Here is a 25,905-nt window from a genome sequence, read left to right as displayed (position 1 = left end):
TCCATACATGGTAATGCAGCCTAGGGTGCCCCTTGCATTCCCCAGCCCTGTTAGTGTGTGCACTGATCCCTCACTCCAGCATCCCTGGGGAAGCAGCAGAGCTGGTGTTCCAGCAGCTGCCCAGATGTGCATCTTCCTGTCTGCATGCCTGGGACTGCCTCCCCTCCTGCTTGCAGGGCTCAGGAGAGGCTCCCAACTCAGGGCAGCGGCATGAACTGAGTGAGCAAAATCACACTGGGGCCCTTCATAACTCTGCTTTCCCCCCCGAGTTGTTGTTTGCTGCTTATTCATAACAGCGAGGCTCTGGGGAGCATCTGTCATGCTGAAGGGACAGAGGGGTTTGGTCTCTTCTCCACTTCAAAAGCACCGTTCCTCAAAGCTGAACTCAGTACAGGGCTGTCTGTCTTTACAAGTGACTCAAAGGTATGACCAAAATGGAAGGGAAAGCAAATGAGGTCTGAAGTGCTGGGCTGACACAAATATCCAAGCAAGGGTTTGGGTGGAACAGAGATCCCAGGTGGGAAATCACCACCAACCGTCGAATAACAGACTTGTTCTTCTTGAACCTCCTGGCTGCAGGGACATGTGGTGTTCTCCGTAGGAAAACATTCATTTAATATCAACAGCACAGCAGTTATCACAACCACATGATTAAGCCAGTGGTAAAGATGGATAAAGTGGATCAGGGTCAGGTCAATTAAAATCAGCCCAAGCCTTATTTCTAAGGCTCTGCAACACAGTTGCGTGCAATGCATGCACTATGTGGTCCTGGTGTTGACACTCCTGGAAAGAGCTGAGTCTGCAGTGCATGTATATTTGCTAAGCAAAAAAAAACCATCAAAAAACCCTTACCGCACCATTCCCAGTCAATGGGGCCAGTTCAGCTCCATTTGCTGCTTTCTGACCTTTGCTAACAACTCTTCTCCTGGCAGAAAATTACCCACATGCTATTTTTTACCTTGAAATTTCCTTTAATGCCAAATAAAGGCTCTTAGTGACCTCTGTCCTCCCAGTGTAAATGACACGTCAAGCAGGGCTGTGCCAACGAAAGACCATTAGAAAGCACCATGTATCCACACTGGGACAATTTATTCTACAGATGCTTTGAACCAGAAGTCAAACCTCAAATATGTGATGCTGTGGGACATTCTCCAGGCAAAATAAATATTTTTCAAGTGGCTACTAAAAAAGCCCGTGATGTAGAGGTGAAATGGTCTATGTGAGCCAGAGCTCACCTTGCCCAGGGACAGTTTCATACCCAGATGCTAATTTGCACACTCAAGCATTTTATTTCTGCCTAGACTCTCTGTGCATACCTAGGGGAGTTTTACCCAAATTCAGCACTTGCAAAGCTTTGGAAGCCTGGAACAATGTCACCTTTTGGTGACTCCAGAAATCACAAATTTTAGTGCAGAAAATACTTGCTGCTTATGTCCACTGGTTTCCCATAAGCCTGGTGTAGTGCTGCTCAATCCCACAGGCTCCTGAAAGCCCTGAGCGGTGCCGGTACCGTGCTTGGCAGCTAATGGTTGCTTTCCTCTGCCAGTCACTATTTTGTAAAGAATATTTTTGCCAGTTAACTGTGACTAATTTGCTTTCATCTCTACAGTATGGATGCAGTCAGGGCATCTCTGAAAGGTGGTACTTAATAAAGGAGAACATACTGATGAACTTTCCTCCCCAGCCAAGCCCTGTGCTTTTCCCACAGGCTCTGCTGCAGTGCACATACCCAAATGACCTTGGGATTCGAGCTGAAAAACTGCTGTTTTCTCAATGCCTACTTGGCTTTGGGGCAGAAATTCCATCACTGCTCTCATGGCAAAGCTGTGGAGGAGTGACAAGGGACGCCGGTGACGTTTCCATGTGGAGCAATGACTCTGTAGCATGTCCTGCATCCACTAAGCAGTGCCTAGCACCAATTTGCAGCCCCTGCTTTCAGGGCTGCTGGCTCCCCTGGGCTGTTTCATGTCACCTTGCTGGGGTGGCTGTGATAGAGCAGGGCTGGAGGAGCGCCCAGCCTTCCCTGTCGCCGCAGGCAGGGCTCCGGCATAGCTAATCCCCTGCTGCCAGCTTCCACAAACAGTGTCCCTCTGGTGTAAACACAGCTGGGGAAAGAGAAGAGGAAACTTTATTTTCCAACCATTTGTGGTAGCGTTCACGCCTACAGCCCCAAGGGCTTTCTCTGCTTACATGCCAGAGCAAGTAATAATTTTACATCGTAAAGGTAATAATTTTGCTTTTGTAAATTTACATTTACAAAGCAATTTTACATTGATATAGTGTTTTTCATCTCCAAGGCTCCCTGCAGACCTGGCCTGTGGTCTGGGGATGGCCTCAGCTGGGCAGGTGAACTCCAGTCATGCAGAACAAAACTGTTGTCCTTGGCTCTGCAGTGGTTTTGGAAACACCACCTGCCCACTCAGCGCCTTCTGGGCAGCTTGGATCTCATCGCACCCAGGGCTGCACGAGGACCCAAGGGATGTTCCTCAGAGCTCATTCTGGGGAGTGGTTCCACCTTGCAGATTTGCCTTTAGCTAAATGGGTGCGACTTTATGGGTGCTCCAGGACTGGAGTAGCTGAAAGCTCTGCTTTCTCCAGTATCAGAGAAGCCCTGCTTGGCAGGGAGGAGCAGGACTTTCTGCCCCACTGTCCCTCAGTGACATGGGCTGCCATGTGCATCACCGATGGGAGAGGAAGGCAGGAGGCAGAAGAGCAGTGTAAGACATGGCCAGGTCACTAAAAATAAGAAATGAAACCCTGAGCATGAGTTTGCAGGAGCTGAAAGCAGGTGTACGGTGGACCAAACAAGTCCGAAAAGCCATCGGACAACACAAGTGAGTCACCGAGCAGCAGCTTTGTGAGCAGGAAAGGGGGTTCCTAAGCTGAGCAATTAGGTCTTTTTTAGGTTAAAATAAACATTGTTGCATCGGCTTAAGACTGCAATCAAAGCTGGAGATCGCTTTCCAGTTCCACGAGCTGAGCTCTATTTTCCTTCGATCTTATCGTCGGAGCAACGACCCCGCCCGGGCTCTGGGCCCCCGAGGGAAAGGCGAACGGGAGGCGGGGGGGGAGCATTACCGAGCGGCATGTCGGGGCTCGGGGCGGCGGGAGACAGCCCTGCCCGCCGGGATGCCGCGGTGATGGGCGCGGGGCAGGGCGGGGCGGGGGCGGCAGGGGGCGGGCGAGCCCGGCCGGCGGGCCGGGGCGGGGCGGCGGGCGCGGAGCGGAGCAGCGGCGGCGGCGGCAGCAGCATGGAGCGGGGGCTGCGCGTCTTCGGGGACCCCAAGGTGAGGGGGCGGCGCTGCTGGAGGAGCCGGGGCGTGCACCGGGGCTGAGGTGCTGTGCTCCCGGCGCTGGGAGCCGGGGCACGCACCGCGGGTGGGAACAGGAGCATGCACCGGGTCTGAGTTGCCGCGCACCGGGTCGTGCACCGGAGCCGAGCCGCCGCCCATGCAGCCGCGGTGAGAGCCGAGGCGTGCCCCGGTGCTGAGGCGGCGTGCAGCGGGGTGGGAGCTGGGGCACGGCGGCTAAGCCGTGAGGCTGTGGCCTGAGGCGTCACTCGGCGCTACCAGCCGGGGTCTGCGCTGCCCCGGCCCGGTGCTCCACGCAGGGACACGCAGGAGCTGCCCCGAGTGCCCCGGGCATCCTGCACGCCCCGCCGCCGGAGCGGTGCTGGTCCCGGCTCCCACCCGCGGGGACATCCCAGCGCCCAGCCAGGGTCACTCCGCTCCTCCGGGCTGGAGATGTGCTGGTAGCCGGGCTCGGCAAAAGGCAAGCCCTGAAGTGTCCAGCACTCCAACCGTTGCCTTGGTCTACTAAACCAAACCTTTTCTCGTTTGTTTTCTTTTGGGGGTTGGTTTTGTTGTTTTGTGGGTGGTTTTTTGTTTGGGGGTTGGTTTTGGGGGTTTGGTGCGTTTTTTTGGTGTGTTGTTTTTTTTTTTCTTAAGCATTTAGTTCAGTTATTCCTCAGATAGCCGAGATACCATCTTGGTGACTGCTGTCAGATGGTGCTCCAGTCTTTTGCTCTCACCATGTGCTGTATAAATACATCTCAAGTAGGACCGTACAGTAACGTGTTTGTTAATCAGATTATAAAAACCATTGAGAATGAAGCAGATGAAACAGATGTGGTTAGCAATAACTCTGTATCTCGCTGCCTGCGCTGCAAGACAGCTCAGCTCTTAGGTTGTGGTCTGGGTGAGCTGACGTACGGGGAGCAGGTTTTCTCTGCCTGGCTGCCTTTGGGCTCTGGCGCTGACTACCAGGCAGGGTTAGGCTCTTGGTGGGCAGTGAGGGACCGGCACAGGGGAGACCAAGAACAGTGATGTGAGGGTCGCAGTGGTCCCGCTCTGGGAGAACCCGAGTGGTGGCAACTGCATGCGGCTTTTCCAGGGAAGAAGATTGCCTCCGAAAACCCAAAAGGGGTTTTTTTGCTACTGTTTGCATTCCCTACCACTCCCAAACCATTTATCTCTCAGTTTGAGCTCGCACCAGGGAAGTCTAGTGTACTTGGAAAAGCCTGTGTGCACATGTCTGATGTTTCGTTCCGTCACTACACAAGGTTTCCCTCTTGGGGAAGGTGACCCATGCAATAGCAGGCAAACCTTGATACCGAAATCCAGGGAGAGTTGACATCTGCTAATGGTTAAAGCCTTTTTAAGGCTACTGCAGTCTTGGGAGTTGTTGGCATTTCATCAGCTCCACTAAGAACAAAACTGTTGATTCACCCCAGTGATTTTAAACTTTTGGCTGAGAGAAGCAAGTTAAATTCTTCTTTCGCATAGGCTTCTTCCTACTTTTGCAGTGTGGGGGAGAGTGAGATGCTGAAGAGAGAGACCTAGGAAAAACCATACAGGGTTTGACTGCTAAGATCAGGCTTCTGTTGTCTGGTTGCCGGCAATTACGAGACTGGTTTTCCTGAGTCAGGCAGTCCCTTTCAGTCCTGTGAACCTGCTAAGTCAGGCTTGGGGAAAAAAAAAAATGGGTCTGAAGTCAGTTAATGAGCCCTATTCATTCCCCTGGACCCTCTGCCATTGGGAGCGGTCAGTTTTGTGTTTTAGAGACGTTTCTGGTAACTGGAGCAGCTTCGAGCCCCAGCTGAATGCGGGGCCGGGGCTGCCTCCACATTTTTCGGGAACTCGCTGACTCCCAGCAACTGCAGCAGATGAACAGGGCGCTGCTGGGGCTGCCGGAGGGCAACTTTGAACCCTGCTTATCGTAGGCCATAAAAGGACAGAAAAGACTGCTCTTCCTTGGATGCCGACCATCAGCCTCTTCCCTCTCTGCTCCACAACCAGAGCAGAGACCGTGTCCTCGCTCACTGCTGGCTCTTCTCCCCGCAGGCCAGCCCCAGCTCGGGAGCTTTGGGATACATGGCTCTCTTGCCTGCAGCTCCTGTGTGCCTTGAGCTGTGTTGTGGGGAGCAGGGTGGGAATGGGGGCTTCTGGGGTCAGGCCCGCACCCTCCCAGTAGCTGGTGTAGCTCTGCTGCTGGATGCTTCTTTCCAAAATAAGCATCAGGTAACACTGGGCAGGGGTCCCGCAAGCCCTCCCAGGGCACGCTGTGTGTGTCACGGCGTTTCGGGACTTGTCCCTATCCAAAGGGAGACAGGTATCTCCAACGTGCCCTTCGTACCTGGGAATTGGGAGTTGGCCAGAACAGGCTGTAGCTGCGTGTGTCCTGTGTGTCAATGGTTAGGAGAGAGCCTGGTGACCAAATCTGGATGGCACCAAAAGTGCCAGCTCTGCTCTGCTGGCTGTACCTGGGGAAGTTTGAGTGGGCGTTCCTGCTCCCTGTAACACTGCAGCCTCCCCCTGCTTGAGACAGACCTGCCCATCTGTGCTGAGCTGATAATACAGGTATTTGCCTTGGATGCAAAACTTAAAAAATTGAAAAGAAAAAAAAAAAATTTTAAAAGGTGATCCTTATTGTGGGGAGTGCAAGTGGACAAGGGTGTGTCGAGGATGATTTTTTCGTTGGCTCACCCGCTTCTGGCACACAACCTGACCCCTGACCGGCTTGGCATGGGTCAAAGCCTGGTGCTGCCGAGGCTGCATCAAGCTCAGCTGTACCTTACACAGTGAAGTGCGTACTCATTCCTTCAGTAATGTGGTGCAGGCGCACTCTCAGATAACCTTCCCGGATCCACTTGTCAAATGCGATGGCAGTAAGAGGCTGGCTTGGTGCTGCACGAAGCGCAAGGACTCTGTTTATTGCCTCGTTCCAGCCGCGTGCAGGTGTGAAGTCTGCGATGGCTCGGAGAGGGATGTTGCCCTGCCACCCCGTGGGAGCTGTCCCTGCAGGAGGGTGACACAAAGCCACCATCACCTATTCACAGCACCAGGAGCCTCATACCGAGGTCGGTGGAGGTTGAGTAGTTGGTGCCAGGAGGAATGGTACTAAACACTGCTCAGCACAGGAGCATCCTCCTCCTCCTCAACCAAACCCACGTATCATACGAATGTTTCTCTAGAAAGCACGAGTATATCTTGCAATAGAGCAGTGTGTCGTGTGGGCCTTGTAGTCTCTCGTTTCTTTTTTAAAGGCTCAAGCCTTAAAGCATATGGCAGATTTGTCTCCAGAACGCACTTCTGGGTGTCGTCAGGTTTGAGGATAATACTGTGCCCCTTCCACTTCACATCCCTCTTGATCTGCTCTCACCTCTTCCTTCTAAATGTGCGTTTGTGGTGAGTTTATGATGAGGATAATTTTGCTCCTGACAGTGTGCTTTCTTTGGGGAACATAGTTCATTCTTTTTGCAGTGATTGGCGTTTGTCTTATCTCATGTTGAATTTTGCTCTCTATTAACATTTTCCTGCCATGTGTGTCTAGCAATTGACAAATGACAGCTGTAATCACTCTTTTTCAGTTATTGAGATCAATAGAGTGAACTTTAAATTATCACCTTTTAATGTGCTGATAAATAATCCTGGGCAAAGTCACTGCTAAGGATTTTAAACTGATGCAACTTCAGCAGCTGCCTGGATTATCTATTAACATCTGCTGGAAACCATCAAAATAAAAGGTGAGGTTGGTGTTACTTTTACCATGGTGTTAGGGCTGACTTTGTTCATTATATATATTTAAAAAAAGATCCTGAAACCACCTAATACGGAAATTCCCTCAAGTGCCTTAGCTTGGATGGTACTTTTTATGCCACGTAATGAGCAAACTGAGCAGTTAACTGCTCTGCCATGGTCCGCTGAGCAAACCATAGAGTAATAGAGAAATTCTGTTGGGTTGACTGTAGCTGAAAATACTTAGAACATTGGGTTAAATTTTTCCTCTTAATTTCACTAATTGAAAATAATCAGACTTGATCTTTGAATGGAACATACTTGTTTGCAGTATCTCATTTTGTGTTTGAATTTATTTTTGAAGCTTATTAAGTTCCAAAGAAAACATTACAATATTTTCAGAAGAGAAAAGTCAAGCCAGAGCCCTTAAAACTTCTCCTTTTTTAAAGTCTGAACCAACTTGCTGATATCTGTGCTAATGAGTCACGTGCCTTGGTTGAGCTAAAACTTTTCTGCATAAAAATGGAAAGCCCTCTAGTTTGCTCCGACAGCCTTGTTGGATGTTGTCTGTGCTGAGGGTGCACAATTTATGGCCAGTTACATCTTTTGAACTCATCCCTCTGGCTTTTGATAACTCTTTAGTGAAACTCAGAGACTTTATTGAGTTGCACTGTGGTTTTTTGATGCACTGGCCAGTGGTCAGTGAACTTGCTCTCAGCTGCAGGGCTGAGGAGGTGCAGGAGGAGGGCTGAAGGGTGGCTACACAAAGGTGTTCCTGAGGGTCCTTGCTGCAGCTGGGGAAAGAGAAGAGCTCCTGCCCCAGGAAAGCATTTGAGAGCTCTGCTGCTTTCTCCTTCTTCATCAGAGCAAACATTACCACATCCAGCTTTGCTGTGAAAAAGGAAGGCATCACTGGTTCTGGCGTGGCTGAAGGCTCCTCTCTGGTGCTGGTGCAGCCTGTGGTGCCATTGGGGTCCTGGACAAAGTGTTGAGATCCCTATTTAATCTGTGTGCGCAGGCTTCCCCTCCAAATAAACCGGAGGGTTTGAGGTGGGAGACCACATGTGTGTGGACCTCTGTGTGCCAAGGAGCAGAGCCCTGGAAGAGGCGCTGGGCTCCTGCGTTCGCCTTATTTCTGCTTGCTTAAGCATCGTCTCCTGGAGCCACAGTTCAGAGAAAACTCTTTCATCTTTATCTGGGTACTTTCCTTGACCTAAAGCAAGGTCGTGTTACCCACTTGTATCTGGAAAAGGCTTGTGCTTTGTTTACCCAAAACAAACACGCAGGAAGAGAGCTGCAGTGTAATCTGCAGCGCGAGCAGCCTCCCACAGAGCTGGAAACCTGCAGGGTTTGCGAGCAAGGCACCTGGGGGAGCTGAGCTGCTCGGTTATGCCTCTGCTGATTGCATCCTTATCTAGGGCCAGCTCTTGGCGGACACCCTTCTAGGCACACCTTTACTTCTTCACTTGAATGTCCTTTGGTAATCTAAATAGCATAGATTAGTTCTCAGCTGCAGAAAACTACCCCCAAGCACCGATCTTGAGGAACCCCACAACGTTTTGGGTTGAGCAGCATTGCACAAGAGTTTCTTAGCACTTAGTTTAGGTCCCAAAGAAATGCATGGCAGGGGAGGAAGAGCCTCTTGCTGATGTTGGAGAGGAACCTTGCTGCTTTACAAGCACCTCGCCTGCAGCAGTGGCAGAAGGAGGTGGCTTGCATGGGTGAAGGACACCACTGAACTTGCTTTCTCGTTGAAGGAAGTGTCATGTTGGGATGTTCTTGCAGGAAATGCTTGAGAAATGCTTGGAGTGAGAAGACCCCAGTAGGTTTGGGTTGCTTGGTTTTTATATCCAGCATGAGCGAGTTTCAAGCCTGTAACTCCATCAGAAGGTCATGAGGGCTGTTGAAAACCTCAAGGAATGGAGCTTGCATGGTTTTGAAATAGGAATCGGAGCTCAAGAGTGGAAAATGTGCCAGGTGTCCACATCTGGCAATGTGGATCATGTCCGTAGTCTGTTATTTTATTTGCTGCTTCTCAGGACATTTGGTCCTCATAAGCAGGATTGCATAACTCAAGGTGGGGGAAAAGATCAGGATGTGCCCTTTTAAAATCTTCATCCCTGTAGATTCAGATGGTGTCTTAAGGGTAGGCGAAGTGACAGGGGTAACTTTTTACAAGCTGCTAGTAGGGATGTCAGTGGGGATATTCATGACCCCTGGGCCAGCTGATTGCAGTGGTGCAGGATCAGCAGCTCGAGCTGCCTAGAGCTGCGGGAGGAGGTGGGATGGGAGCGAGCTCACAGGCATCAGTGCACATCCCAGAGATGGGCACTGCCAGCCCTGCACTGGGAGCTGGGCCAGCGGCGTTGAGCTCACATCAGCTGCTCACGGATGCTTCAGGGTCTAGAGGTGGACAATTACGCATTGCCCTGCTTGTATGGACTGCTTACTCATTTTTCTTCCAGCACCTCATAGTTGGTTATTGTTTGATACATACCCTGATGCCAGAGGGTTTGTGGGTTTTAATTAGTAACCCTGGGTAGTTTAGTTATCCATGCAATTATCCAGTCCTCTTCTGAATCCTACTCAATTCTTAGCCTCAGCATCCTGCAGCAATCATCTACACAGGAAAATTTGCACAATGTTATAGCTAACAAGAACTTTGTGTATTAAGTTGCTGCTCTAGAATTTCATTAAAAAAATTAAATACCTATTTTGTAAGCTATTCCGTTGCTTAAAAGAAAACAGTTCTGGAAATATGAAGATCTAGCTGAAACATTTTACAGCTAATATTTTCCTTCCCAGTTCGACTTCCAAATTACATTTGTCATGTTCCTCCAAAAGGCCCAGATGTCTAATGGAAAAAACTCACTTTTGCTTTTCTGGGGTTCTTTCTCCAAAATCCATTGTTTCAGCAATAATCGGGAAAGAGAGTTTCAGAGTGAAGAGATCTGAGTTACTGTCCCATTTTTAATGAGTCAAAATTTAAGTGTTTTGGTTTCAAAATCAGCTTGTTAGCTCTATGGGGCAACTCTTGTTCTTTTTATTTTTTACAGCACCTTATACCATGGGACTGACTCCATGTGTAGGATTAGAAAGAGCCTGTAAGCTCTGATAATACCAAGTAATTAACAATGTATCAGAAGCTGATCCTTGGAAATGAAGTCAAAGTTTTTGTGTAATGACTCTTAGCAAATTAATTGATGCTTGGATGTCTGTGAATTCAAGAAGGAGCAAACTGGAAAGCGAAGGTGTTTGGGGTTTGCTTTTTTCACTCTTCCCAAACTCTAAACCATGCAAGCTAAATAACGATAGGGCAGTTCCTGAAAATTACTGGAAACAGAATAAATTTCTAAGAATCCATTAAATGTGTGAGCTGCAGCAGCAATAAGAAGATATGTGGACAATACTTAGATATTGAAAAATAAACTATATAATGATGGTATTTTAAGAATGTATTTGTGCTTCCTTGTCATGACTTTGTCCCCGTATTGGCTGCATTTATACCTGCGTTAGCACCAGCTGCTTATCTCTAAACTTTTGCTGCAGCTCTAAGAGTACCTCACCGATTTCTCTTTATCCTACTGCAGGTAGAGCTTCACGTCCACCTGGATGGAGCAATTAGACCAGAAACAATCTTGCACTTTGGCAGGTGAGTTGCAGGGGGAAGAAAGCTGTGGGGGCTGCAGTTCAAAAGCATCATCCCCTCTGCTTGTCCAATTCTCCGACAGAAGAGCTTGTGCTGGCAGGCTGGGAAAGCTCTCTCCTCCGTTGTGCAGGCAGCAAACCTGGCTGGTGCTGGTCTCATCGCTGCACAGATGGGTCCTGTGGCCGCACGGTGCGAGAAGATGGAGCACTTCCCAAAAGGCAGTGCTGCAGCGGGGCTGCGCTGGTAGCAGGAGCGTGAGCGAGGTGGTCATCGGTCCTGTGAGCTGGGCAAGCGAAGAGGAGCCACCATGAGAAAAGGACAGAAGATGTCTCATAAATAGAGGTGTCTGCCTTTGAAGTGTACCTGGGAAGCGGCAGAGTCAGTGTATTCTCATTTCTTTTTCCACATTCCTAATGGCCAAAGCAAGTAAAATGAAAGCAGGCTGGGAGCTTCTCCTTGGTGGTGCCGTACCACAGTCTTGGGAGGAAAAAACCAGCTTGGGTGCTCCTCCCTGCCCTGTGGCTGTGTGCCTTTGAACTCCAGGCTGTCTGCCTGGTGCCAGCAGTCAAGGAGTCATGCTCCTGTGAGGGTCACCCGAGAAAGCACTTGGCAGTGACTTAAACAGAGGTTGTTTCCTTGACAGAGCCCACATGCATCTCCTTGCTTCAGTGTAGCTCGTGTGGGAAGCACCAAGGTGAATGATTAACTGGTGCGAGGACCTGGCCCCGGTTGTAAGCAAAATAAACTGAAGACTTCTTCCAGCCGTCACTATTCAGAAAGCTAATGGAGACTAGCAGATACCCTCAGATCAAGAAACTGGCAAGCTTAAAGATTTCAGGAAATGGCTTTTAGGCACAACTCTGGTGCTTGTGGGAGGAAGTCAGTTCTGAGGAGGATAGGAAGTGGTTCTGGCATCCTGTGAGCCCAGCAGACTCCAAGGCAATGTGATCCTAGGGGGAGATACTCTTTCTACAGCAGCTTTTTCTGCAGCGAGTGGCCATACATTTTGCAGTGCGGTCAGAGTAAAGAAGGTGGATCAGAATGCCCATCTCATTCGTTGCAGGATGTCAGGGTTCCTGCTGGCCCTGCCTGTGCTGCTGGTGAGCTGCAGGGCTGGAATACAAGTCCCGATGGACAGAAGAGTCAGTGCTGACTCCCTGGGTCTCTGCTGGATCCCTGCTGCCAGCAAAGGACAAATGCTGGTGTAGTCCCCCGGGAGGGTTGTAGGAGCCCTGAGGCCTGGGAGGCACCAGCCATCTGAGGGTCCCATGCCTCTCCCTTGCTTGTGCAATGAAGGTTTCAGTCCTAAGTGTGTGCCGAGTCCTCTCTTATTTTTAAACAGCCCTGGCATCCCCCGGGGCTGGCAGCCCTGGGGTGCCACGCTTGGCTGGGGTGGAGCGAGTCTGTGCTATTCATGGGCTCTAAAACTAGCGCTCACACAAATATAAAAGCAACAGGGCACTGCAGGAGACTAGGGGACTGCCTTAATAACCTCACCCTGGACACAGAAAGCTGCTTGTGGTCTATTTTTAAAGGTAAAGAGCTAGAAATAAATTTGCCAGGTGGTGGCTGACCACGTACAAATAACCCGAAGCTGCTGGGATGCACAAGTCCCCTTGGGCAGTGGCTGAACTCTGCCATTTTTAGAAACTTTGGCTCCAATTCTGTCAGGTCTGGGTCAGGCATTGCATCCCCCCTGCCCAGCCAAACGGTTTAGAGCCATGGCAGACCCCTCGTGGGACTGGGTGCCCCCAGGAGAGGTGTCCTCTCCACGGTGGGACGGTGTGTGTGGTGCTACCTGTGGCTGGAGGTAGCTCTGGGCAGGATGCTGAGGTGCCGGCAGGCACAAGCATGTTCCCCTGGGGCAGCTTTGCTGTGGGAAGGCTCCCACCTACCAGGTGGGTTGGATGGGACAGCAGCAGCTCCGAAAGCCGTGTTGGCAAGATCCACCAGAGCCCCTCAGCTGGAGACCTCACTCTAGTGTCTCTGCTCTGCGGATTATCCCAAAGTGCTGTCGCTTCTGGCTGCGTGGAGGCAATCCTTCGGGAAGCACATGAAAGAGGTCAGGGAAATGGCTTTGCTGTAGGGAACTTTCCCTGGGCAGGTGGAGGAAGACATGGGCTTGTTCCTGGAGCAGGGACCAATGTGTCAGTGCCATGGAAAGGGCAAGGCGGGGAGGAAAACCTATGCCTTGGCAGTGATGAACATCCCCTGCCAAGTGCCAGCAACTTAATCTGTGCAGACTGCATGTGAAGTCTGAGCGTGGGGCTGGTTTCCTTCCTGCGTGAGCAGGGAATGAGCAATGTTTACTGAGCCCAGGAGCAGGGTCCTTTGGGCTGCTTCCCTGCAGATTGCTCATCGGGATGGTTGCTGGCATTGGGACACTAAAGCTGTCTGTGGTGTTTTGTCTCTATTAGAAGAGAGATCCATCGATTGGCTGTAATTCATCGTGGCAGGAAAAAGGATTAAAACCAAATGTCTAGTTATTATTCCTAATTTAGGTTGGCATGTGCAGGGTAACAGGGTGTGGGGTGGTAAACCTGCCTGGGAAGCATGCAGCATCCTTGGCTGGCAGCCCCCTTGAGCCTGGCTGTCACCCCACCGAGGACACCTCCACCCACCCAGGACTCCAGGTGCTCCAGGGACAAACAGCCTTTTCCCTCTTGGAAGCGTTTAGGTGGGCTTTACCATCTCCATCCCTTTTGTGAGAGCAGTTGTTGGGACTGCTGTTTTCTCCTGCGTGGGAGGTGTCCCCACCATGATGTTGTGCTTGGAAACCGGCTCGCTTGCAGGAGCTGCCGGCATTAAACACACGAGCCATGACACTTCTGCATGCGTGATCCTGCGCCTGGGAGCATCTCCACAATTTCTAAAGCATTTGCACCTGCATAAATGGAAATTAACTTTTCTAAAGAATTCTGTCAATTCTGCTGCTAGGACTAGGAGCTGCCAAGAAATAATCCAGAGCCCCTTTAGATGAGCTCCTCCTTAAGCTTCAAATGTGCTCTGGCTGTGTTCCTGCCGGGTCAGTCTGGGCTTGTATTTTGATTTGTTTGTGCTTTGCCTGCATTTTGGATTGCCTTCCTCCCTGCTGAGGCTCAGGGCTGCATCTGCAAGATTTTGGAAGGACAACGTGTGCCATATCTTTTCTGTGAAGAAATGGAGGTTAATGCTGCCAGCTTGGGATGCGATTACTCTATGAAATGGACTGATTAAAAATGCGATAGCCTTCCCTATCGGTAATGTGTGGCTTCATTTCTAGGAAAAGAGGGGTTCCTCTCCCTGGCAGCACTGTTGATGACCTCCTGAAGCATGTCAGCTACAAAACGCCACTGACACTTACACAGTTTCTAGAAAAGTTTAATCACTACATGCCTGCCATTGCGTAAGTACCCTGCATTTTACTTCTTCCTCCTCAACCCTTGGCAGGACTCCTTGGCTAAAGTTGCTCAGCCTTGGAGGTCACCTTGCCCGTCCCCAGTGTGCCCTGAGGGTGATGAGTGCCGGTGATGGGTCCCACTACTGTCCCTTGCAGGGGTGACCGTGAGGCGGTGAGGAGGATCGCCTACGAGCTCGTGGAAACGAAAGCAAAAGAAGGTGTCATCTACGTGGAGGTCCGGTACAGCCCTCATCTCCTGGCCAACTGCCGCGTGGATCCCATCCCTTGGGGCCAAACCGAGTGAGTGATCCCACTGTGCCGGGGAGCCGGTGGGTAGCCAGTTTGGCATGGAGAAGGCATGGCCCACGCCGGTCAGCAGGCGCGTGTTCAAAGTTTGGTGTAACTAAACCTTCTCTCTCCTCCAGTGCAGCGAGCGCCAGCATGGTTCCACCTGTCTTCCCCATCGATAGCATTTTTCATCTTATAATATCTGTGTGTGCTGCCATGTTTTAACATCCCTTGCTTTGGGCACCTCATTCTGCATGTGCAGAGTGGCTGTGCTTAAACTTCTGGCTGAAGCTGTTCTCTGTGCGAGGGAAAGCAGCATTCATATATGGATTGCTTGCCTGCAAAATGTGAATTTGAGCTTGCAGAGACAGTGGGCAATGTTGGAGCGAGCTGGTGATCCGATCCCTTCTTTACATGTCATCCCCTCTGTGATGTGTGCCTCTGATTAAATCAGTGCTGGGCCTTGTGGCCCCTTGCAAAATGTTCTGTGATGGGCGTTGAGCCCTCGTGGTCGTCCCTGCCCAGCTGCAGGCAGTTGTGTGCCCTAATGAGATGCTCTGGCAAAGAGCAGGTTCCTCTGCTCAGGCAGGATTGGCATTCAGTTCTCTGAGGCTCTTCTAAATCTTACTATCATCTTTGCATGCTTTTGTGCCCGACATCTGGTAGATCTGGGCATGGCACGGGTGTAAAAGGTGCTCTTCAGCTCTGGGCGGTCTCGTCGTGCTCCTCTGGATGTTAAGGCGAGTGGGACCCCGGGCAGCCTGGGTTTTGCATGGGGTGTCCCGTAGGGATGCTGGGCTGGACCTGCGGCTCCTGCCTGCCTCCCTGGCGGGTGTCCGGCCTCTCACTGATGGCTTTTCTTCCCCTGCAGGGGAGACCTCACTCCAGATGAAGTCGTTAACCTCGTAAATCAGGGACTACAGGATGGAGAAAGGGATTTCCGCATCAAAGCCAGGTCTATTCTATGCTGCATGCGTCATATGCCAAGTAATGTATTGCAGCTCCCCTGCTGCTCTGCTCCCCTTCCCTGACGCGTGGCGGGAGGTGACGTCCCCTGGGTTCAGGTCCCTGCAGAAATGTGGGGAAAGCCCCGGTCCCGTGGCCCTAGGTCCGATGCCAGACCAGACAGTGTTGAGAAGGAGTAGGTTTTTTTCTTGGTGGGGGTCCTCCCCTCTCTTCCCTATGGGGAAAGAGTGTGCTGGATGTGAGAGTGGGCATCTGTGGGTACAACCAGCATCTGAAAGGTCTTGCTAGAGAGACAAAATGGGCTCTTCTGTCCTCTCCTGGGGGAGGTCTCATTTCTGCTTGTACCTCGCTCCCTGCCCAAAGGCTGGAGCTCTCCTTGGGCCAGTTGAAGCCATTGCCACAGCAAACGGTTGCATCTGCCATGACCATTTGATGGGTCCAAGAGCGGACAGTCACAGGAGGAGGATCAGGCGTGAGATCTCACACTTTCCCTGCTCATGGTCATGCTGCTACAGCAGCATACTCCTTCATTAGCCTAGACCGTGGGTCAGCCAGAGAATCCTCTGGCTGCAGTCTCTGCTGGTTTAAGCTGAAAACACCAGTAAAATATACTTAAGTCACATAAAGAAAATGTTTCCTATAAAATCAGCAGCTCTGAACTTTGTTGGTAAAAGCTGCTGTCACCCAGAATAGGAAGAAAACCCAGTTTCCAGTGTTTCATTGGGCTGCTGAGTTCTGTGAGCATCTTCCTCTAGAGAAAGATGCAGTCAGAGCAAGGTTGTATGACAGTAGCTGTTCTGTGTGAAGACTTTGTTGTGAATATCTTCATATCTCACAACAGTTTTATGTAGGCTTAGTAGGGTAGATGGTGGAAAGATTTTTGCTAATGAGTACATGGTTAGTTTGTGTCTAGAAGTGTGAAATACGATATTTTTGGAAACTGGGAGATTTGAGAGTGGGGGGGGGGGGTTCCTGCCTGCACATCAACCCCAAACAATACTTTGAAAACTTGACCTTTAGATTTCTGGTTTCTAGGAAGAAAACTTTTTTCTTCGTAGAAACTGGAAAGCTGTGAGGCAGTGTCACACTTGTCTGCAGTTATGGTCCCTGTCAACACACAAGTGGTAAAGGCAGAAGGTAGTGGGAGCGCCTGAGGGCACGTGCAGCTGCGCTTGCACAGCAGAAGGGATTGCTTGTGCAGACGTCCAAGTTGGCATTTTTATGCCTCTGTCCCAGGGCACCAACTCTTACCCGGAGCCAGTGATGCGCTTGATACAAGAGCCTTTAGTGCCACATTCGGGATGTGCTGCAACAGTGGGAAGCAACCCTATAATTTATGAAGTGTTGAGAGAAAGGCAGAGATGCCAGCCAGAACCAGCACATATTAAACTCGTTAATAAAATAATGGCTCTAATCTGGTGAGTTGGAAACTGGTGAAAAAAGAAGATTAATTTGCATGTGTTTCCTTATGTGTTCATCAATTTTGGGGATTCTACATGCACAGCGGGTTCCTCTTAATTATTAACACTACAGTTTATCTCTGTTTCTTGGCCTTTTTGCTAAGGGTAAGTGCTGTATGAGCTAGTAGATGCACGTCCTTTCTCAGAGGTTATCTATCCTGATCAGAGATAACTGTGAAGAAGTTGTTGGTCATTTGTTACTCTCTGTCTCACTGATGCCAAAACAATAAAACTTTGCGAGTGTTAAAGGTCACCTTCCAGGGGGCTGACCAGCTCCTTCCCACCAGGAGTAGCGTCCATCATCTTGTCTGGTGTAGTCGATGATGCTCTGAGACAGGGCAGGGCTGACTGTCGTACAGGGGCCCCCCAGAGATCCCTCCCAGCCCAAACTCCTCCATGATACAACTTGTCTGACGGGCCAGTTCTTTCCTTCCCCTGCCCTTGCCCAGCCCTGGAAAGCTCAGGAGCGAGTTGAGGGATTTCTCCCACGCACCATGTTACAGCACATGGGCTGTGCAGTTCAGCTTACCTTGGGCCAACTGCAGTCACTACTGTGTTCGGAGGTTTTTTCTGTTTTCTTTTTATTTTTTCTTTTTTTCCCCCTGCCAAAAGTGAGCAGAAAAAAAACATGATGAGAGCAGCTTTATAGCTGGTAAATGAATTTGATTTCCGTTTGACAATGAACTAATCAGTTAGCAGCTTTTATTTGCCTGAAGATGGCAGACCTTTCTAGGAGTTTGTAGCTTCCTTTTTGAGGATCAAATTTTAGGAAACACCAAAGAAAATAGCTCTAGCCTTCTAGTTATATGACCAGGATTTGTTTAGAAAAATGCTGAAGGTGCGTCTCTTACCAATGCTTTCCCCTAAACCCTGACACTCTCTCTTCCAGGCTGGTCTCCGGAGGTGGTGGAGCTCTGCAAGAAGTATCGAAACAACTCTGTGGTGGCCATCGACCTGGCTGGGGATGAGTCCCTGAAGGTGGAGAATTCCTCCGAGCATAAGAAGGCTTACGAGGTTTGTTTAATAAGCTTCTTAAAAGAAACTATGAGAAAAACATGCATTGAGGGGACTTGCATGAGTGGACAAGCAGTATGTTTCTCAGACTGCAAACAGCTGGGACAGCTTAAAAATTCGTTGCAGCTATTAAAAACATTCTGTTAAATAGCAAAACTATTTGTTTATATTTCCTAAATGATTAATGGCAGGCATCATTGTTTAAACATGGCCTTAGAGCTGGAGCTCAGCCCACTACCCTGTTGCACTGAGTGCGATGCGAGTGATGTGGAGCCCACGTCCCCCCGGCAGCATCCTGCTGCTGTCGGCTGGGGTCGGCTCCTGGGGCTCGGCGAAACCACAGCCGAGGGTCAAGAGACTGGCCTTTCCAGCCTGGCAGAAATCACCCGAGGAGCAGGGAAGCTGCACGTTTGAAGTGCTTTTATCTGATCATCTCAAATGCAAACGGTGGAATGGCTTCAGGAGCCTGATCCGAGACTCTCACCAGACCTCAGCGCTTCGCAGCGGCTCAAAGGGAAAGCTTCGCGCCTCGCTCATCTTTGCTGGTGGGAGTTTGGGGTTGTTGGTCCCCTGCATCAGTGGGAGAGGAGGTTGTGCACCATCACTGCCAGAAAGGACGGTGGTTTGCAAGCAGTGCTCAGGTCTGATACAACACGGGGCTTTCTCAGAGTCTTTGCCCCCGTCAGCAGGAGCCGATACAAGGACTGCCTGTGCTGCTGTGCCATGCTGGATGAACTGAGTAGTAATGAACTGAGATGCAGGCACAGGGTTTTTTATTAGCCGACGGGCAGGTGCATCTCATCCTGCCCTGGTGTGCCAGCAGTACCCAGGTCCAGACTCCTGGGTCTGAAGGATGCGTCTTGTCTCTGTGCCGGGGGCTCGCTCAGGCTCTGAGATGCTGAAGCAAACCCCACTCCCATCCATTGGCCCCTCTTGGCCTGCATGGCAGGGAAGTACATCCCCATAAATACTGCTGCTATGATCTGTGGGGTATGTAAAGCATCCAGGGAAATTGGAGAGACTTATGATGTCCCTCAAGCAGGCATGTTCTGGCTGGGAGCTCTCGGGGCTGCTGGAGGGGAAAGAGCAGATAATGGTGAAAACTCGACTGTGGCTGCTGGCTGCAGAGGAGCACTGGGAAGTGTAGAGCCAAGGATCCTAGGACCACCATGTCCAAGGAAGCAGGGATCCTTGGAGGAGAAGCCAAGGGAAGCACCATGTGTCCTCGGACAAATGGGTTGAAAAAGAGATTAAAGCACTCCAGGGAAGATATGTCCATGGATGGACATTAGACACAAGCTGCCTCCTGGGTGGAGGTGCTCAGGCCTCGGCAGCCAGGAGGGTTAGTAGCGAAGGGTCCCACCACATGTGCTCTTCCTGAGCCCTCTGCTTGTATCCCTGGCTCCTCTTCGGATAGTTAGGGATGCCTGTCTTGGGAGTGGAGGGGTGAGAGTTTCTGGTTTCTCTTCATCCTGTGTAGAAACAAGTGGGAAAATCTCTGTGCTGGTATGAGTCTGTCTCTCCTCTTCGTCTGGTACTCCAGCCAGAGGGCTTTTGTTATTTTGAAAAGTGTCAAAAATTAGCTGTTTGGGAAAAACCAACACTCACTTAAACGTAGGGAGCACAGAGTGCCTTTCAGGTCAATGCGCATAGGGCTTTTCTGTAGACGTCCCAGGCAGACCCTGGCCTGACCTTTGCTGGGCCTGGGTGTGCAGCACATGAGAAGCTGAAAATTAAGTAACTGAAAAAAAATCATGAGTGAAAAGCCCTGAAGAAGTGCCCAGGAAGAGCGTCTGCTGCAGGATGGGGCTTGCAGCCTGCCTGCCACTGCTGGCTGGGTGGCTCTTCTCCAGCAAGGCAGGAGCCAGGCTTCCCTCGAGGCTGCATGGTTTCCCAAAGCCCAGGTGGTCTGTGGCTGCCCTGGCAAGGGATTTCTCAAGATGCCATGGAGAGCATCTTGAAATGCCCCAAATCTGCACCAGCAGGGTTCTCCTGGCTGGGCTGCCTCTGTCCCCAGCCCCTTACAGGAGGGAGGTGCTCGGTGTCTGAGCATTGCTTCATCTCTGCCCTGGGGGCTTTTAAATTCTTCCACTTGGCTGTAGCCTGCCAAAAAGGTAGAAGTTTCAGAGACAGGAACGGCTGCAGGGTTGGTGCAGAAGGGCAAGTAGGTGGAGGAAGGAGAGCTTGGAGCTTGCTGCTGTCGGGAGAGGAGACAGCGGTGAGCTCACCCGGTATTAAAAGACCCTGAGGAGTCTGGCTGGGCTCCAGGGGAAGGTAACCAGGCTTTCTAAGTTTCTCTGTGTCTGGCATTACTGAGCTCTTCTCTCACAGCCTGTGCTACGGCAGAAAGCATGCACGTCTCGGGGCACAGGGCTCGTGATTTGGGGGCTCTCTGCACAGAGCCCTGTAGCTTGCTGTGCCCCCGAGAGCGGTGCCAGCCCAGGAGTTTGCTGGCCTTGCTGCGGGTGATGGGACAGGAGTGTGTCCTCTCTTGCTTTGCAGGAAGCTGAAAGATGTGGGATTCATCGCACCGTCCATGCTGGGGAGGCTGGCCCGCCTGCCATGATCAAGGAGGTACGAGGAGCTCCTGGCTCAGGGCAAAGAGAGGGGCAGGGGTGGGAATTGCCCCTGCATCCCCTGCACCGGGGAGAGAGGAGCCCAAGTCCTCTCCGTATTGATAGCAGAGCAAACATTGGGGACCCAGGCAGAGATGTGGCCCCGACGGCTCAAAGAAGGATTTCCCTGGAGCTGACTCAGTAGTGTGGGCTGTACCTGTGGTGGGCAGGGATCTCTGGGCAGGCAGCAGTGAGGTGAGCTGGTGCTCAGAGGCTGTACGTGGTTTTCCCGTGTTCTCTAGGCAGTTTATCTCCTGAAGGCCGAGCGCATTGGCCATGGCTACCATGTCCTGGAGGACCCTGAGCTCTACAAGGAGCTGTTGAGAGCAAAGATGCATTTTGAGGTAAGGATGTGTGGTGGGAGGGTGACAGCCAGGTAGCTGCTGTCCGAATAGAAAACCAGCCCTCGCTTGGGCTGTGCTACAGCTAGGGACATGACCTGACACCCAAGTGCTGCAAAAATGGTGGGGACACCTGGCTGTTTGCTGGGATCTTTGCTGCGAGGAGCACTGGGGAGCACAGCAGCTTGCAGGAGGCGTGTAGCAGAGAAATGGATCCTGGTCTGGCTGAGGATAAATTTTGGAGGGCTTATTCACTAGTTTATATGCCTCAAGCCTGCAGGCTTCTCCTCCCATTAAGCAGGCTGCTGTATCGGAGACTGTCTGGTTGAAGGGTGGAAGTGCCTGGGAGTTATTGTGCATGGGGAAATTTCCTTGGCTTTTCCCCAGAACGGGTGTATCCAACTAATATATGGAATATATGTATATACTTAATGCCAATGGTTTCTTAGCTGTGGTTGACACATGGCGGGTAGCTGACTGGTCATGGGAAATATCCCACTGGCTCCTGCTGCTGCCACACAGGCTGTGGGCTCTTCGCATCCATGTCCTGGGACGTGCAGTGCTCCTTCAGAGTAGTGCTGAGGGGCAGCTGTGAACAGAGCTCTAAACCTGTATCTGGCTTTACCAGTGTGCTTGGCTATCTGCGTACACAGCTGGGGTTCAGATCTGTGTGGTTGATTCTGGTTTTCATGTTTAACTCCCCCAAACAGGTCTGCCCTTGGTCCAGTTATCTCACTGGAGCATGTCTTCCAGACTTCGGGAAACACCCTGTAGCACAGTAAGACTTCTCAATTATGTGCATTCTTAAATAATCAGGATTTGGGTTGACTATAGCTGCTTTATTGCTTTACAAAGGTAATGCACATCTAAGTGCTTAGGAAAATGTGGTACATCCTCGCCTTTCGGCACAGAGGGGCCTGATGCAGCTGGAGGGGGTGTGGGGGTCCCTCGGGGAGGCTGTCCTGTCCCTCCTGCCCCTGCTCTGAGCTGTGGGGCACGAGATGCTGCACACCGGCCATTAGCCCTAGTTTGTGGCTGAGAGCTGAGGTTCCTGAACCTCTAAGCAAGAGACACCCCGATGCTCTGCTCCTCTCTCCACCGGAGAAGCAGAGCTGTGGTGAGACAAGCTGAGCCCTGTGTTTGTGTCCAGCAATGCAAGCTGCAGGGACAGCAGCGAGGTCTTTGCTTTTACTGCATTAGAAGTGCATGACCAGTGCCACATCCAGTGTTTTACCCACCGGTTCGACCTGATTTCCTTACAGGTTTAGGAAGGATCGTGCTAACTATTCTATAAACACGGATGACCCCCTCATCTTTAATTCCAGTATTGACAAGGATTACAGCATAGTGAAGGACTACATGGGCTTCACTGAAGAGGAGTTCAAGAGAGTGGTAAGTTGGCCTCAGCTGGATGCTCTGCTGATGTCCTGGTGCAGCCCAGAACAACCTGCTTTTTTTCTTTATAAGCTGAAGAGTGTTCAATGGAAATCTGAAAATCCTGCACTGGCCTTGTAAGCGTGAGGCTGAGGAGGGCTGCTGAGCTGGCTGGAGGGGGATGCTGGGAGCACTGCGGGGAGCAGGGGGATGTGAGGGCAGGGTGGGCTCTGCAGGGGCTGCATCACTTGGGCTGACTGCTTTGGGCTTTACAGGGAACAGGTCAGAGTGGAAATTGTCCACTGATGCCCTCACAGCAGGTCTTAGCAATAAAGAAGGAAGGTGCCTGTTGCTTTTTTTTCTGCATTTGGAATTGCAGGTAGGTTATGGCAAGGCCTGGCCCAGAAATTAGCAAGAGTCAGCAGGTACGAAAGTGCTTGCAGTTTTTGCACATATAACATGAGTATGCGACAACTGAGCTAGAAACAAGATGACGTCTGGCTTCGGTTTTGGCACACACAGTCATTTATGTGTCTTGATTACATCTTTGATTTTCTAATTATTCACCCAAGACAGAAAGACAGGATAACTCTTGGGAGTTTGACTTACCTGGTTACCAAGCGAACCTTTCCTGGTTTGCATTGAGTCATGCTCAGCACTTTTGCCTGTGTGTCTCCAGAGATACTTGCTTGGATTGGGAAGTGCAGGATGCACTTTACAAGAGAGTGTCAGTCCTGCTCTCAGCTCTGGCTGGAGGAACAAGTCCCTTTCCCCTACAGACATCACTCTCTGTGTCTGGAATGGGGAACAAGGACAGCTCTGAGCTCTGGGATCCTGCTGCCACCTGTCTTCTCCTGCTCTTGCAAAAGCCATGTTGTTCCTGTGTAATAAAAGGAAGGTCCCTGTGCAAGATGGACAAGCAGGTTACATTGCACAGCCAGGCTGTGTCCCAGCAGCGGCGCATCAGGCTGGATGCTCTGCTGCTGTGTCATGAGAGGCTCTTGTCCAAAGGGGAGCCGGGAGTGTAGGGACAGGTCTAAAGTACATACACTAAAAACACCAAAGTATATCAAGACCTTTGCTTTGTGCCTGCCTCGTTCCTCTTGGGACTGTTGCTAGTGGTGGGCCAGAGCAGTTGCCCTGTAAATTGAGGCCGTGGAAATGACTCTTGGAGTGAAAACTTTACACTTTCCCTCGCCTGCTGCTGCTCAGAGGCAGATGTGTGGATGTGCACAACCACGTGTTCATGTCTAATGGGTCTTAATGTCTCCTTTGTGTTCCTCCTCTGCCTCCCCAGAACATCAACGCAGCTCAGTCCAGCTTCTTACCTGAGAAGGAAAAGCAGGAGCTGCTTGACACGCTGTATGAAGCCTATGGGATGGTCCCCAGTGCATCGTGAGCCATCCCTGCGAGCCAGCATGGAGCAGTGGCCCTTCTTCATGCATGCTTGACTCTCCTCTGTGCTAGTGGGAGCACTGGGAGAAGGTGCCCAGAGTCAGTCTCTATTACTGGCACCCCTGTGTTAACCCTTACAGTGCTAAGCAGAATCAGGCTATCCCATATACCTACCTATCACTCCCACAAACTCTCTCCCAAATGGATATCCAGCTTCCTATCTTGTTGTTGTGCAAGCAGGCTGAAACTGCCTCCTGGCCTGACTCCCTTCTCCATCTGCCAGTCTTTCTGTACTGCAAATGAGAACAGAAGAACCTCCCCTCCTTTTTTTTTTTTACCCTCTTCCCCTGCTTTATCTGTCCTGCCCCGCTGACCTGCCTAGCCCTTGTCTGCAGTGCAGAAATAACCACCTTTAACTGTGACTGTGGCCTGGGTTAATCTTCACCTTTCTAGGAAAAAGGTTTGTTAGCGCTGACAGGGAGTGAGCAGGCACTTCAGAAGCAGAGGCTTTATTCTCATCCATGTGGGTAGGAGGGTTTGGCCCCAGCTGTATTTACCCAGCATTTGTTCTTGTTCCAGTCTTGTCAGTACAAGACTAGCTGGAAGCTGGTGCTCTTGCCCATGCACAGGTCTGAAGAGCATTTTAAAAAAAAATTTTTTTTTTTGCATCATTTCTTGGACAAGGACTCCTGTATATCAGCCTCCCAATGTCTGCTGCAGAAGCACACACCCTGGGTTCAGGCTGCAGCTATGCTCGCAGCTGGCCATGACCATGCTCACACATGCGTAGGAAGTTGGAACATATTTTTACCATTTTGGGCCAAAATCTGCCTTCTGGGACTTTTCCTGGTTTTGTACTCATCCTGGAGAATTCCTGTGAACTGCAGCTTGCTCTTCCTATATCTTTGTTTAGGACTTGGAAAAACCATGATCGATTGCCTGTTTTAACTATTCTGCCCTCTTCCTGACCTGACACCATTAAAACTGAGTAAGTAAGTTAATAAGCTAGGGCCCAATGTGACATTCTGACTCATGTCCCATCTGAATTGCTTCTCTCACTCAACCACAACACTGGCTAGAAGACAGATCTTCAGTTTGGTGGAGAATTTATACAGAAATATTCACCAAAACTCCTAAGTGATTTTGGTGCATTATAGTGTTTTTACTTAATATGCAACAGAGCTGTGCATCCAGAGAAGAGACCATCATTTTCTTACATGAGTGTGTGGTGTGCTTTAACATCCCAGGCATCTGCCAAGATGCTTACTCCAAAGATACTGTACCAAAAAGTTGCCTTTGACAAGGGGCCGTGGTCACCATTACCATTGACATTGTGTGAGACTGGTCCAGTCTCAGCCAGCAGTGACCGCGTGCTGGGAGTATTTCCATTCTTTCTGGGCTTCCATATTTGTCTTCTGAGTAAAATACTCATCTCTGAAGTACATGGTGCATATATACACACATATATATGTATAGCTAGATAGATGGATGTGAGAGAGTGAATTTCTTACTTTTATAAAGCACATGCTAAAGCATCACTTTTAAGAACATGAGTGCAGTAAGAACCAGGCTTTTTTGGGTAATGTTTCTCCAAAAATTCTGAAGGATTTGCTTGTTTGGATTCTGGACGATTGATTGTTAAACTTGTTTAATAAAATAACAAATTTATATTAAAAGATAAATCTTCTTGCCTTTCTGTTCAAGGGTGACTGTTAGGAACTGTGGTCCACAACGTGAGCCATCGTACCCCTGCTAGAGCGCGAGGGTTAATCGGTAGGTGTGATGAGACTTTGGCAGCCCGATTCCTGCCTTCTCCTGTTGCCAGGTCAGAGCACTTTGACAGCCAGAGGGAAGGTAGCCCTGCTCCCTTGCTAGGTGGGCAAGCTGGCTTTATGGATGCAGGTTGTTCCAACCTCACGTGTCCTTTTCCCTTCAGTAATCAAAGGGATGCATATCACTGCTAAAAGCAGCAACGCTATCACTGTGTACTCTCATTTTTTCTGGCATGTATCAAAAATAGTTTACAATTTTTTTTCCCTGTCTCCTGAGTTTTGTACAGTTGGATGATGCGAAGAGCCAGAAGTGGTGCAGCCTGGGCTGCCTGACTGTTGGACTGCACTGTCAGCTTGGGCAGGGGAGCGTTTGCTGAAAGACTTTCTGATCATTTAGTGCTCGGTCAGAGTTTCAGGAGGTCTGGCATGCCCCTATGTTCAACGGAAATGAAGGGCTCGGAGCATCCCTGTGCTCAGCAACTTTGCAAGTCAGGATGTGGCTGGATTAAGCCAATGCCCTTGGTCTTTCAGCGCAATTGGTGACAGCAGCTGAGCTGGCTCTTTCACTTGTAGGGGGAACCTGATGCCTCTCGCCTGTCCTCTGAGGGTAGCTGGCCAACATGTCCCTAAATCATC

General features: G+C 50.4%; 1 protein-coding gene across 1 annotated transcript; it reads left to right on the top strand.

The window, feature by feature from the left end:
• Positions 1-3,212: 3,212 nt before the first annotated feature.
• Positions 3,213-24,059, top strand: ADA (adenosine deaminase). Its single transcript, XM_052788960.1, has 11 exons — positions 3,213-3,287; positions 10,607-10,668; positions 13,928-14,050; positions 14,201-14,344; positions 15,204-15,319; positions 17,648-17,772; positions 20,275-20,346; positions 20,630-20,731; positions 21,439-21,506; positions 21,991-22,120; positions 23,400-24,059. The coding sequence occupies exons 1-11, from the start codon at positions 3,252-3,254 to the stop codon at positions 23,499-23,501; spliced, it is 1,080 nt and encodes a 359-aa protein (XP_052644920.1). The 5' UTR covers positions 3,213-3,251; the 3' UTR covers positions 23,502-24,059.
• The last annotated feature ends 1,846 nt before the right edge of the window (positions 24,060-25,905 follow it).

Source organism: Harpia harpyja, chromosome 1 (genome assembly GCF_026419915.1).
Source record: "Harpia harpyja isolate bHarHar1 chromosome 1, bHarHar1 primary haplotype, whole genome shotgun sequence".
In the NCBI taxonomy this organism is placed as follows: Eukaryota; Metazoa; Chordata; class Aves; order Accipitriformes; family Accipitridae; genus Harpia; species Harpia harpyja.
The sequence above is the reverse complement of the archived record's forward strand: the minus strand, read 5'-3'. Positions and strand labels throughout refer to the sequence as shown.

What these genes read in the sequence shown, in the direction of transcription:
- ADA (XM_052788960.1), top strand. Translation starts at nt 3,252, where the DNA reads ATGGAGCGGGGGCTGCGCGTCTTCGGGGACCCCAAG. An exon ending in ATCCCTTGGGGCCAAACCGA is followed by an intron (nt 14,345 to 15,203) that starts GTGAGTGATCCC and finishes CTTCCCCTGCAG; the next exon opens with GGGAGACCTCACTCCAGATG. An exon ending in AAGAGGAGTTCAAGAGAGTG is followed by an intron (nt 22,121 to 23,399) that starts GTAAGTTGGCCT and finishes CTGCCTCCCCAG; the next exon opens with AACATCAACGCAGCTCAGTC.